At 37.6% G+C, this 12,060-nt stretch overlaps 1 protein-coding gene across 2 annotated transcripts; it reads left to right on the top strand.

Moving 5' to 3' along the window:
* Window positions 1-9,969: 9,969 nt before the first annotated feature.
* On the top strand, window positions 9,970-12,053 carry LOC106390238 (meiotic recombination protein SPO11-2). 2 transcript variants are annotated; one of them, XM_013830657.3, is made up of 11 exons: window positions 9,985-10,194; window positions 10,280-10,363; window positions 10,463-10,592; window positions 10,686-10,823; window positions 10,895-10,983; window positions 11,066-11,194; window positions 11,265-11,359; window positions 11,435-11,497; window positions 11,574-11,650; window positions 11,720-11,847; window positions 11,915-12,053. In XM_013830657.3, exons 1-11 carry the CDS (start codon window positions 10,120-10,122, stop codon window positions 12,047-12,049), a joined length of 1,143 nt encoding a protein of 380 aa, XP_013686111.1. In that variant the 5' UTR covers window positions 9,985-10,119; the 3' UTR covers window positions 12,050-12,053. The 2 variants fall into 2 exon arrangements, with proteins under 2 accessions (XP_048625924.1, XP_013686111.1); XM_048769967.1 differs by having other exon boundaries at window positions 9,970-10,194; window positions 11,574-11,847.
* Window positions 12,054-12,060: the final 7 nt, after the last annotated feature.

Here is a 12,060-nt window from a genome sequence, read left to right as displayed (position 1 = left end):
ATGAAGTTTTCAATTTTCTTTTAGAAAATCAAAATTTCATATTTTAAGTTGTTTTTGAAATGCTCTTAACACACAACAAATTGGTTTTGGTTCATATTCCATTATATGTTCACTACAAGAAAACACAGTTTTAGCAAGGAAATTTAACGAGGAAAACTAATCCTCGTGAAATTACGTTGACTTAACGATGAAATTGCGAGGAAATAAAGTTTCCTCGTAACGGCCTTGTAAAATACCGAGTAAAGCGATTCCTCGTAAAATCGTCGTAAGTTGACGTGGTTATTCCGAGAAAAATGTGTTTCGTCGCAAATTCGTCGTAAGATTAGCATGATTTTTACGAGGAAATAACTTACGAGGAAAGAACGAGAAATCCACCAACTTAACACGTTTTTTTTTCAACCAACCTAATATTTCGTCGTAAATTCCTAGCAAAATTCAACTACCAGATTCGAAAATTTTCTATAAATATGGAGGTTTGAACATAATTTTAAGCACACCAACAAGAAAAAAAAACGTGAAAAAAATGTCGGGCATGGGAAATATTTTCGAGTTGCGGAGGTGGATGTATATGCATAGAGATGCTAACGGGAGAGTGACAAAAGAATATCTTGCTGGGTTGGAGCGTTTTATGCATCAAGCAGATTCTACACCACTCGCCCAAGAAAGCGGTAAAATATTCTGTCCTTGTAGGAAATGTAACAATTCAAAGTTGGCAAATCGTGAAAATGTTTGGAAGCATTTAGTAAATAGAGGTTTCACGCCAAATTATTATATCTGGTTTCAACATGGAGAAGGTTATAGTTATGATCAGAATGAAGCTAGTAGTAGTAATAGCAACTTTCAAGAAGAACCGGTTGATCATCAATTGCATAATGCACATAGTTACCATCAGGAGGATCAGCCGATGGTAGATTATGATAGGGTTCATGATATGGTAACTGATGCATTCGTAGCTCATGATGATGAAGATGAAGAACCTAACATAGATTCAAAAAAGTTTTATGAAATGTTAGATGCGGCAAATCAACCACTTTACAGTGGTTGTAGAGAAGGTCTCTCTAAATTGTCATTGGCTGCTAGAATGATGAATATTAAAACTGATCACAATCTACCTGAAAGTTGCATGAACGAATGGGCAGATTTATTTAAAGAGTATTTGCCGGAAGACAATGAGTCTGCTGATTCTTATTATGAGATTCAGAAACTGGTTTATAGTCTTGGGTTGCCTTCGGAGATGATAGATGTTTGCATCGACAACTGCATGATCTACTGGGGAGATGATGAGAAGTTGGAAGAATGTCGATTCTGCAAGAAACCACGATTCAAGCCGCAAGGAAGGGGACGTAATAGGGTACCGTACCAAAGGATGTGGTACCTACCAATTACAGATAGATTGAAAAGATTGTACCAATCGGAGCAGACTGCTGGAAAGATGAGGTGGCATGCCGAGCATACTCAGACGGATGGTGAGATGACTCATCCATCAGATGCAAGAGCCTGGAAACATTTTAACAAAGTACATCCGAATTTCGCTAGCAATAGCCGGAATGTGTACCTCGGATTATGCACAGATGGATTTAGTCCATTTGGAATGTCAGGGAGACAATATTCATTGTGGCCAGTCTTTCTTACGCCATACAACCTGCCACCGGAGATGTGCATGCAACGGGAGTTTTTATTCTTGACCATATTAATACCCGGTCCGAAGCATCCAAAAAGGTCACTTGATGTTTTCCTACAACCACTGATAAAAGAGTTGAAGGATTTGTGGTCAACAGGGGTGAGGACGTATGACTGCTCAACGAAGAAGAATTTTACGATGCGAGCTATGCTTTTGTGGACCATAAGTGACTTTCCTGCCTATGGGATGTTGTCTGGATGGACTACACATGGGAGATTAGCTTGTCCATATTGTAATGGAACGACAGATGCATTTCAACTGAAGAATGGTAGAAAGACAAGTTGGTTCGATTGTCACCGTCGATTTCTTCCAGTTGGCCATCCGTACCGAAGAAACAAGAATTTGTTTAGGCACAAAAAGGTTGTGAGAGACACTCCTCCTCCATATCTAACTGGAGAACAAATTGAAGCGCAAATCGACTATCACGGAGCTAACGAAACAGTTCGCTGGGGTGGTAATTGGCATGTCCCTCGTAATATGCCTGATTCTTACGGTGTTCATCACAACTGGCACAAGAAGAGTATATTTTGGGAGTTACCATATTGGAAGGATCTTCTTCTGCGCCACAACCTTGATGTGATGCATATAGAGAAGAATTTCTTTGAGAACATCATGAATACAATATTGAATGTCCCAGGGAAGACAAAAGACAACATAAAATCGAGGTTGGACTTGCCGGATATTTGCTCAAGAAGTGAGTTACATATAAAAAGCAATGGCCAAGTTCCCGTTCCAATTTTTAGATTGTCTTCAGAAAAAAAGTCGGTTTTGTTCAATTGGGTGGCATCAGAAGTGAAGTTCCCTGATGGGTATGTTTCAAATCTTTCAAGATGTGTTGAAAAGGGTCAAAAGTTCTCCGGGATGAAGAGTCATGATTGTCATGTCTTTATGCAACGACTTCTGCCATTTGCATTTGCGGAGCTACTTCCAACAAACGTACATGAAGCACTTGCAGGTAGTTTACAATAGGACAATAATATTAAATTGGTTTAGTTTACAATAATAGTATTTGACTAACAATGTGTTTAATTGTTTTTGGAATAGGCATTGGAGCATTTTTCAGGGATTTGAGCACACGCACTCTTAAAGAAGAAGTCGTAGAACAGCTTCAGGAGAACATTCCTATCTTATTGTGCAACTTGGAGAAGATATTTCCTCCAGGCTTTTTTGACGTGATGGAGCATCTAGCTATCCACCTCCCATATGAGGCATTGCTTCGTGGACCGGTACATTACGGATGGATGTATCAGTACGAGCGAGCCATGAAATATTTGAAGGGAAAAGCAAAGAACCTCGCCAAAGTTGAAGGTTCTATAATTGCTGGAAGTTTGACAGAAGAAGTTTCTCACTTCACATCGTACTACTTTGCGTCAAAAGTACGTACCCGAAGAAGAGCTCCAAGAAGATATGATGATGGTGGCGTTGCGCCCACATATGCAGTTGTTGGTGTTCCAGAAATCTTTAGCCAGATTGGACGACTTGGTGGGAAATCAAAACAGGTTTGGTGGTCGAGTGAAGAAGACGCTCATAGTGCACACACCTATATTCTACTCAATTGCGAGGATCCATTGATGCGTTATTTTGAAAGGTAACTTAAATTGAGTATACATTATATAATTGAGAGAGATTAATTCATGTAAAATGTGATTTTACAGCATGTTTGTTTCACAAGTCGAAGAAACATTTCCTGGTATATCCACAAGTGACGTAGACAAAAGAAAAGATCAACACTTTGTTAAGTGGTTGAAGAATCAGGTATTAATCAAATACTTTTAAAATTTTCATACATGAATGATTTGTATTTCAACGTTCTTTTTATTTTTAAATAGGTTGATTATGACGACGATGCAGATTATCCTAAGTGGTTACACGAAGTAATTCAATCTCCACTTGTAAAGGTCACCACATCACAGATGTATTTCACACGAGGCTATACTTTTCACACATATGAGTATGGTAAACAGCGGGCAACCAGTAACTATGGAATTTGTGTGAAAGGAGAAACAGATTTCTACGGAATCTTGACGGAGATTATTGAAGTCGAATTCCCAGGGATATTGAAGCTAAAATGCGTCCTCTTCAAGTGTGAATGGTTCGACCCCGTCGTCAATAGAGGTGTTCGGTTGAACAAATTCGGTGTAGTAGATGTCAACGGTGGCCGGAGGTACAACAAATTCGAGCCCTTCATCTTAGCTTCACAAGCAGACCAAGTTAGCTTCCTTCCATACCCTCGGATGAGAGAGTCGGGTATAAATTGGTTAGCCGTGATCAAAGTTACACCTCGAGGACGAATCATCATAGGAGAAGAACCACCATTGCAAGAAGAACAAATAAATGAAGTTCATGAACCTGAACAAGAAATTGATGACATCCTTCTCATTGATCCGCATAATCACGAGTATGAAGATCTTACCGAAGATCCCACGGAGGAAGCTGTTGAAGACGAGTTTCATGAAAATGATGATGTTTCAAGTGATGACGAGAATGTCGATGAATCCGATTAATGTATTTGATATTTGTATGAGTTTGATTTATTATATATAATTAAAGATAATGGGAGTTTATTTATAAATAAGATATCGACATTAATTATAAGTAAAGGAATTGTGTTTTTATAATTTTCGGTTTGGATTAGAATGAATTGCTTGAGGTTAAAGGATAGAAGTGTTTGATATATGAAGTAGAAGATAAAGAAGATGTGGTTTGGGGTTTGGGGTTTCGTTTTAGGGGTTTAGAGACAGTCGTCGTACTTTCCACGTTACCTCACGGGAATTTTACGACGATTTATAATACATTACCTCGCATATTCCACGGTAACAGTAAACGTCGTAATAGCCTCGTGAACTTACGTGGAATAAGAGACGCTTTATAATTAAAAAAGCGGACCTCGCTTATTCCACGTAAGATCAAAACGTCGTAATAGCCTCGTGAACTTACGTGGAATAAGAGACGCTTTATAATTAAAAAGCGGACCTCGCTTATTCCACGTAAGATCAAAACGTCGTAATAGCTTCGTGAACTTACGTGGAATAAGAGACGCTTTATAATTAAAAAAGCGGACCTCGCTTATTCCACGTAAGATCAAAACGTCGTAAGAGCCTCATGAACTTACGTGGAATGAGCGAGGTCCGCTTTTTTATTTTACTTTTCGTCGTTAATTCGTCGGTAAATATAAACCCTAAACTAAAATGAAACCCAAATCCCTAAACCCCAAATGTGCAAACCCTAAAACTCCCCATCCTACTTCATATAAACTAAAAAAAAATTATTTTCTATTTTATATAAACTTTAAAAAAAAAAAGATATTGGAAACACATATGACGAGATACGTAAGTCTAGCCCACATAAATCTACATCATTTGTATTCAAATATCTTCTTCTCTTTTTTTTTTGTTTTTAAACCTTTCATATTTGATTTGTAGAGTGTGTTTGATTTGTTGTGTGATATGTCAAATTCAAAATTTGTAAAATAGTTTTTCAACGTATTAAACCTTTCAAATTCAAAAAAATATATATTTGAAGTTAAAGGGTTAGAAATATATGAAGTATAAGATAAGAAATATAAGAAAGATAGGGTTTGAGGTTTGGAGATAAGAAAGATAGGGTTTGAGGTTTGGGGTTTAAGATTTTAGGGGTTAGCAAAAAAAGCCTCGCTATTTGCACGTAATGTCGATGATAAAAACAAAAATCGTCGCAAGAACGACGTAAAATAAAACACGGGCCTCTGTATTTCCTCGCAAAAAAAACACGGGCCTCTGTATTTCCTCGTTAATTTGCGTGGGCCTTGCGACGAAACGAAAGACGGGCCTCTGTCTTTCCTCGTCATTTTGCGACGAATCTTCGACGAAACCTAATCCTATATATAGGCGAAACCGCAGCCCTCTTCATTTCCTCTCTATTTCCTCTCTACAGCCTCTCTATTTCCTCTCGCCATGGTAAGTCTCTCATTCCTCTCTAAGTAGTTTAGGGAATTTAGATTAGGTGGTTAGTTTAGGGAATTTAGTTTAGGAAATTAGTTTAGAAAATTTAGGTTTCGTAATTTTATTAATTACGTAGTTAATACTGTTCATAATTTTTTTTTACTCTTGATTTTAATTTAGAAATTTAAATTTTGCAGACTATTCGCAAGCACCAGCGTACTGCTCACTACTCGCAGATGTTCGGTCAACCGGGTAGTCGGTTAGACCCGCCTTCACTTCCCGGTTCTTCTTCAGCTCCCGGTTCTTCGGGTCAGCAGGAGACCGTCCCCGAGACTCAATCTTCTCAGAGAGTCTCGCCTTCTTCTACGGCATCGCCATCAGTTCCTCATGTGCCTCCTCCGATAGCTCCTCCTCCGATGCCAGCTCCTCATGTGCCTCCTCAGATGCCCGCCAATCAGGTTCATGCTGATTTGATGGTGCCACCGAGTTGTCCTTACTCTCAGTACACTGTTGAGGACATTCTCGGTTTGCCAGGCAGAGAAGGCTTACCGATCATAGACCCCGACCGACCTGACGGAACTCTCTGGTATGTATGTTACATTAATTTTTTAAAATTCATTTGTGACTTTAATAAATATTTAAAACTTTAAATTTGTTTTTTTTTTCCAGGTTTGGGGTTGATAACTGCCTTGCAACAGAAGTAACCGAGACGATTAAAGGTTACTTCTCCATGCACATCCCAACTGGAAATCCACTCCGATCTACATCAGAAGGACGTGGTTCAAGATTTACGCTGTAAGTTTTTACAATTTATTCCTGATTTATATTTTTTAAATTTTATTTTTCTAAACTAATTATTAATATTTTTTTTTTTGCAGCAAAAATTTAATTGGTCCATGGGGGTCAATGAGAAGGTGCGGAAAGAGTTTATCGACAAGGCGAAGAAACGTTTGTTGGACACGGTCTCCAACTGGAAGGGTGACTGGATCGTGAAGGGCTATGAGCGGGGCAAACCCGCAACCATCACCACGGACGTGTGGGATGGCCTCATCCGTTATTGGAGGGATCCTGATGCCATGAGAGTCGCCCAGTCTTGCTCCGCCTCCCGTAACTCGGTAGATGAGCACGGCCACAGGGCGATGCAACATAGTACGGGCCAAAAGCCACACGCCCGCGTCCGTTTGGAAATGGTACGTAATTTAAATATTTAACTTTTTAATTTTTAATATATATATATATAATAAAAACTTTCTCAACTGTTTTTAGGCCAAGGAGTTGGGACGTTTACCGACTCTTATGGAACTTTTCGATCGGACCCACAAGAACAAGGCGGGCGAATTTGTAGATGAGAAGTCTGAGAAGATCTACAACGATGTGGCAGCTCGTATTGACGAGCGTGAGACCCAGCTGGCGCAGGAGTCCGCCGACGGATCACCCGTCGTCTTATCCACAATAGAAGTGGATAGAATTTACGAGGAGGTAAATTTTATATAATTTTTTTTATTAATTCCATTTTACTTTAAAATTTAAATTTTAATATATATTTTATTGTTTTTTAAGGTCGCTCCTAGGAAAAAGGGACGTGTGTTGGGGATTGGTTCCGTCAACGATGTTCCGAGAGCGACTTCCTCTTATGGCCAGAGACGGGATGATGAAGTCTCTGAGCTGCGCGACGTGTTGGAGACGACACAACATCAGCTGTCGTCGACACAAAACGAGTTGGCCTCGACAAAAACGTCGTTCACAGCTCGTATGAGTGGTCTCGAGAACTTCTTGGACGTCATAGCGGCCACAAATCCGGAATGGGAGGCCATGTTCAGGACCATGAAACAACAAAACCCCATTCCAGGCGAGGCATCCGTGCAAGTCAACGAGGCAGATCTCTCGAGAAGGAGCGAGGAATTCTACGACGCGGCAATGCAGCATTAGTTTTTTTTTTTTGTTATTGTATTTTAAAATTCAAAACTTATTTATATATTATATAATTTCATTTTGATTCGGCCAAAAAAAATTTTCTATTCGATTTAATTTCAATTAAAATTTTATTAATAAATTAAATAAATATAATTTTTATTTTATTTTTATTTATAAATTCAGTAAATAGAAAACAAAGTAATTTCGTAGCTAATTCCCGATGTATTAACGAGGAAAATTAACGACAAAATCTCGAGGAACTATTAACGAGGATTTTACGTGGATTCGTTTTCGTATACTTTACGATTCTATTACGACGAATTACTTTCGTGTTATTTACGTTTTTATTACGACGAATATATTTAGAGGTTTTTGCGGGTCTTTTACGACGAATCCTTTTCGAGTTACTTACGAGGAAACACAACGACCGCATTACGTGGAAACCCCACGTGGTCTTTATGACGAAACCTTAATTCTTCTTTACGAGGAAAATATAACCTCGCTAATGAACGAGGAAATGGCGATGAATCTTCTCTTACGACAAACATATAACGACGAAACGCCTTTCATCGCCATTTCCTCGTAACCCTTCTTTTACGAGGAAATAACGAGGATTTTGGCCGTCGCTATACTTGCATTTTCTTGTAGTGGTTCGTTTCAGTTTGAAATGTATTTTCTTAACAAATTGTATAATCAATGAATTTCTTGCTTTACTCGATAATGTTTGGTAATAAAAATATTTAACCAATAAGTGGATATTCATTATATTGACACAAAATAATGGATAAATAAATAATATATATATATATATATATATGTTTAAAAAGTCTATAAATTAATACTCGACAAATAAATATATATAATGATTAATAAATTGTACTGGTCTTGAATTGGACATATGTAAAATATAACTTAATTCGACAAAATAATAATAACATAACTATTGTATATATAACAACTTTTATATAAACATAAACAAATCATTAAAAAAAGGAATTCATCTTTCATTTTTTTTGGGTTAAATTTCAATATTCTGATGTTTTAATTGAATTACAGATAAAACACATTTATATACTATCATCAAATACAACACACATTATATATCAAATAATTTAATTAAGTAGATAAAATTCAACTAATATATAGTATCATAAAGTTAATTTTTTGGACAACAGAAACTACTACTGTAAACAAGAAAAATATATCTTATCACATATAATCCTTCTTTACCAAAAATTTTTAAAAGACAAAAATCATTATCATACACATCTTTTGCAAATGCAAATGCAAATCTAAAACACAAACACAAAATCATAAAAAAAAAAAGAAATAAAAAGCTAAATCACAAGCAAAGTATATCCCGCCCTCTAAATCACAAGTAAAGTATATCCCGTCCGTAGGACGGGCTGACCCTAGTATTGTATACGAACAAGCCATCATATATTTAGGATAATGAAAACTTTTTAGATTATCTAACGCAGATAAATCACGAGAAGTGCAACAGTGTTTTACGTGTGAAGTTCAGCAATGATATAAATAAAATGGATGGTGGAGTGCATCTTCCAGAAGAGGATGATGAAACTGATGGCTATATCGGTCAATCCGATGGAGAGGCTACTAATATAGGCTACTTAACTTCGTTGAAGCAAAACCAATGTTGCCTTGTTGAAGCTTTTGTGTTTGATCTCGTGTGGATTTGGTTCGGCATGGCACATCATATAGCTTCTAAGCTCCCGGTTTCATCCGCACGGCTCATTTGACCCTATCAGAGTGTCTATTAGTGCTCAAGATCTCATATCTTCATCCATATTGTATTTTATACTGAAATTTTAATTCCAAGTCTAAGCGGTTAAAGCTTCATTATCTTATTATTGGCTATGGTTTTAGAGTTATGCATCTTTTCTTTCACGACCAACACTCGAGTATCGTTAGAGACGGTTGTTAATTAGTTACTTTCAATTCGATTGGTTGAATATTTCAAGGTCGGTTTTAAATTTGTCTTCAATCGTTTTTCCGCAAACGAGTTTTAGAATTCAAATGAAGTTTTTTGTATCATTTTTTTTTTCTTTGGCCATTCTTATCAGTGTATTATTTTTCGATTATTATCTTGTTGTCGAGTATAACTCTAGTTGTAGTCAGAACTCGTTAGAACTTTAATTTAATAGTATAAAACTTTAATTTAGAACTTTAAAAAATAAGAATTTTTTTTGTTAACAATATAGTTCTTATTGCTAATATGGTTTGGTATAATCAAATCAAGCAAATCAGCTTAAACAACTTTGGGATATTTATTTAACTAAAATTAGTATTAATTATTAAATTTCTCCACGGATGTAGCCAAAGCTTTGTTTATAAAATTTTAGTTTGATCAAAATGTAAGCAAAAAAAAACTTTGTCCGGTGGCATGGGTTCCGTTCCGTCGAAAGGTTAATGAACTGCATCCCGGTTTCTTATGCTTGAAAGTTGAAACGCCATACAGTCCATAAACGGTGTTCGTGAAAACGTACATTCGTCAAATCTAAAAACACCGCGCGCCTCTCTTTCTCCTCCAATAAAAATTCAAATCAGAGAAAGAAAGAAAAAAAAAAAGAAAAAGATCTGGAAATGGAGGAAGATGCATCGATGAAGTTCTTCTCGGATCAAAACACCTCTTACGCTGACATCCTTCCTCCTCGCGAAGTAAGTTCCCCCTGCCGATTCTCAAATTCGTGATTCGTCAGTGTCTCGTGGTTCCGATTTGAAACTGAAGATTGTTTGTGCACAGGCTCGTGCTAGAATCGAAGTGTCTGTCCTCAATCTCCTCAGAGCTTTGAATTCTCCAGATCCAGCCATCTCTCATCTCTCCCTGGTACTCTAATCTCTCGCAACTAAAACCTCATGCGATTACCAAATTAGTTTAAGCAGAAAACGTTGCTCCGATCATCAATCGTGAAATTTTGAAATACAGATCAATAGGAAGAGAAGCAATAGCTGTGTAAACCAAGGCATACTCACAGACGTTTCCTACATATTCCTCTCTACTTCCTTTACCAAAAGCTCCTTGACCAATGCTAAAACTGCCAAAGCTTTCGTGCGCGGTACTCGCTCTTCCATCATTCATCTGTTGAATCTTTTTGATTGAAATCACCATCTATCTCATGGTTTCGTGTTTTTTTTATTTTGAATTCTAGTGTGGAAAGTTATGGAGATGTGCTTTCAGATTCTGCTTCAAGAGAAACGAGTCACTCAAAGAGAGCTCTTCTATAAACTGCTTTGTGATTCACCTGACTTATTTTCTTCTCAGGTTGAAGTCAACCGAAGCGTCCAAGGTCATTCTAGAACTCATGCTTATATTGGATAAGAGTTTTGATCTGAGCAGGATCTTTTGTTTTAAGTACAGATGTGGTAGCTCTTTTGCGTTGCAGTAGATTCAGTCTTGGGATTATAGCTTCTACCAGAGGCCTTGTTGCTGGAAGGTTATCCCTTCAAGTGAGTAACACTTAATCATGTCTCTCTCTATGCTTCTTAGCTTGCATTGTGATCTCTCTCCCCCCACCATTTGCACACGCAGGAACCAGGTAAGGAACCTGTAGACTGTTCAGCCTGTGGCTCTTCTGGTTTTCCTATTTCAGGAGACTTGAATTTGCTTGACACCACCATCATGACAAGCGATGCTCGCTACATCATTCTTGTGGAAAAGGTATACTCTTTAACGAATCAAGGACACAACATTATTATCCGTATAAGTCACTGCTAGATCTTGTTTTCAGCATGCGATATTTCATCGCCTTGTGGAGGATCGCGTGTTCAATCACATTCCTTGTGTGTTCATCACCGCAAAAGGGTATCCGGACATTGCCACAAGGTCAAACAAAATCTTAAAATCAGATAACAAAACCATATATAACATACTGAATAGCTTGGAGGTTGAATTGTTTAGGTTTTTCCTTCATCGGATGAGCATAACATTTCCTCATCTGCCAATTCTTGCTCTAGTAGATTGGTGAGCATTCTGCTCTTTGTTTAGTACTCATAAGTTAATAACTTATGAGAAGTCTGTGTAATGTTTAATTGCGTAGGAATCCAGCTGGGTTAGCTATACTATGCACCTTCAAGTTTGGGAGCATAGGAATGGGTCTTGAAGCTTACAGATATGGTACAAAGACTCGAACGTTTGCATCACATTATATTCCCACTGTAATGATGGTTTTTGATTCGTCTGTAGCTTGCAATGTTAAGTGGATTGGGCTCAGAGGAGATGATCTTAACCTGATACCAGAAGAGTCTTTGGTTCCTCTCAAGGCAAAGGATTCGCAGATTGCTAAAAGCTTATTGTCCTCCAAAATCTTGCAGGTGAGCATATCCGTAATTGAATCTACAAATTAAAACTCGACTCACTTTCTTTATTTGCTTCCGGCAGGAGAACTACAGAGAGGAGTTGTCACTGATGATCGAAACTGGTAAGAGAGCTGAAATTGAAGCTCTGTATTGCCATGGTTATAACTATCTCGGGAAGTATATAGCCACCAAGATCGTTCAGGGCAAATACATATAACACTTCACACA

This window comes from Brassica napus, chromosome C9, assembly GCF_020379485.1.
Source record: "Brassica napus cultivar Da-Ae chromosome C9, Da-Ae, whole genome shotgun sequence".
In the NCBI taxonomy this organism is placed as follows: domain Eukaryota; kingdom Viridiplantae; phylum Streptophyta; class Magnoliopsida; order Brassicales; family Brassicaceae; genus Brassica; species Brassica napus.
The sequence above is the reverse complement of the archived record's forward strand: the minus strand, read 5'-3'. Positions and strand labels throughout refer to the sequence as shown.

What these genes read in the sequence shown, in the direction of transcription:
- LOC106390238 (XM_048769967.1), top strand. Translation starts at nt 10,120, where the DNA reads ATGGAGGAAGATGCATCGATGAAGTTCTTCTCGGATCAAAACACCTCT. An exon ending in TGCCAAAGCTTTCGTGCGCG is followed by an intron (nt 10,593 to 10,685) that starts GTACTCGCTCTT and finishes TTTGAATTCTAG; the next exon opens with TGTGGAAAGTTATGGAGATG. An exon ending in ACATCATTCTTGTGGAAAAG is followed by an intron (nt 11,195 to 11,264) that starts GTATACTCTTTA and finishes TCTTGTTTTCAG; the next exon opens with CATGCGATATTTCATCGCCT.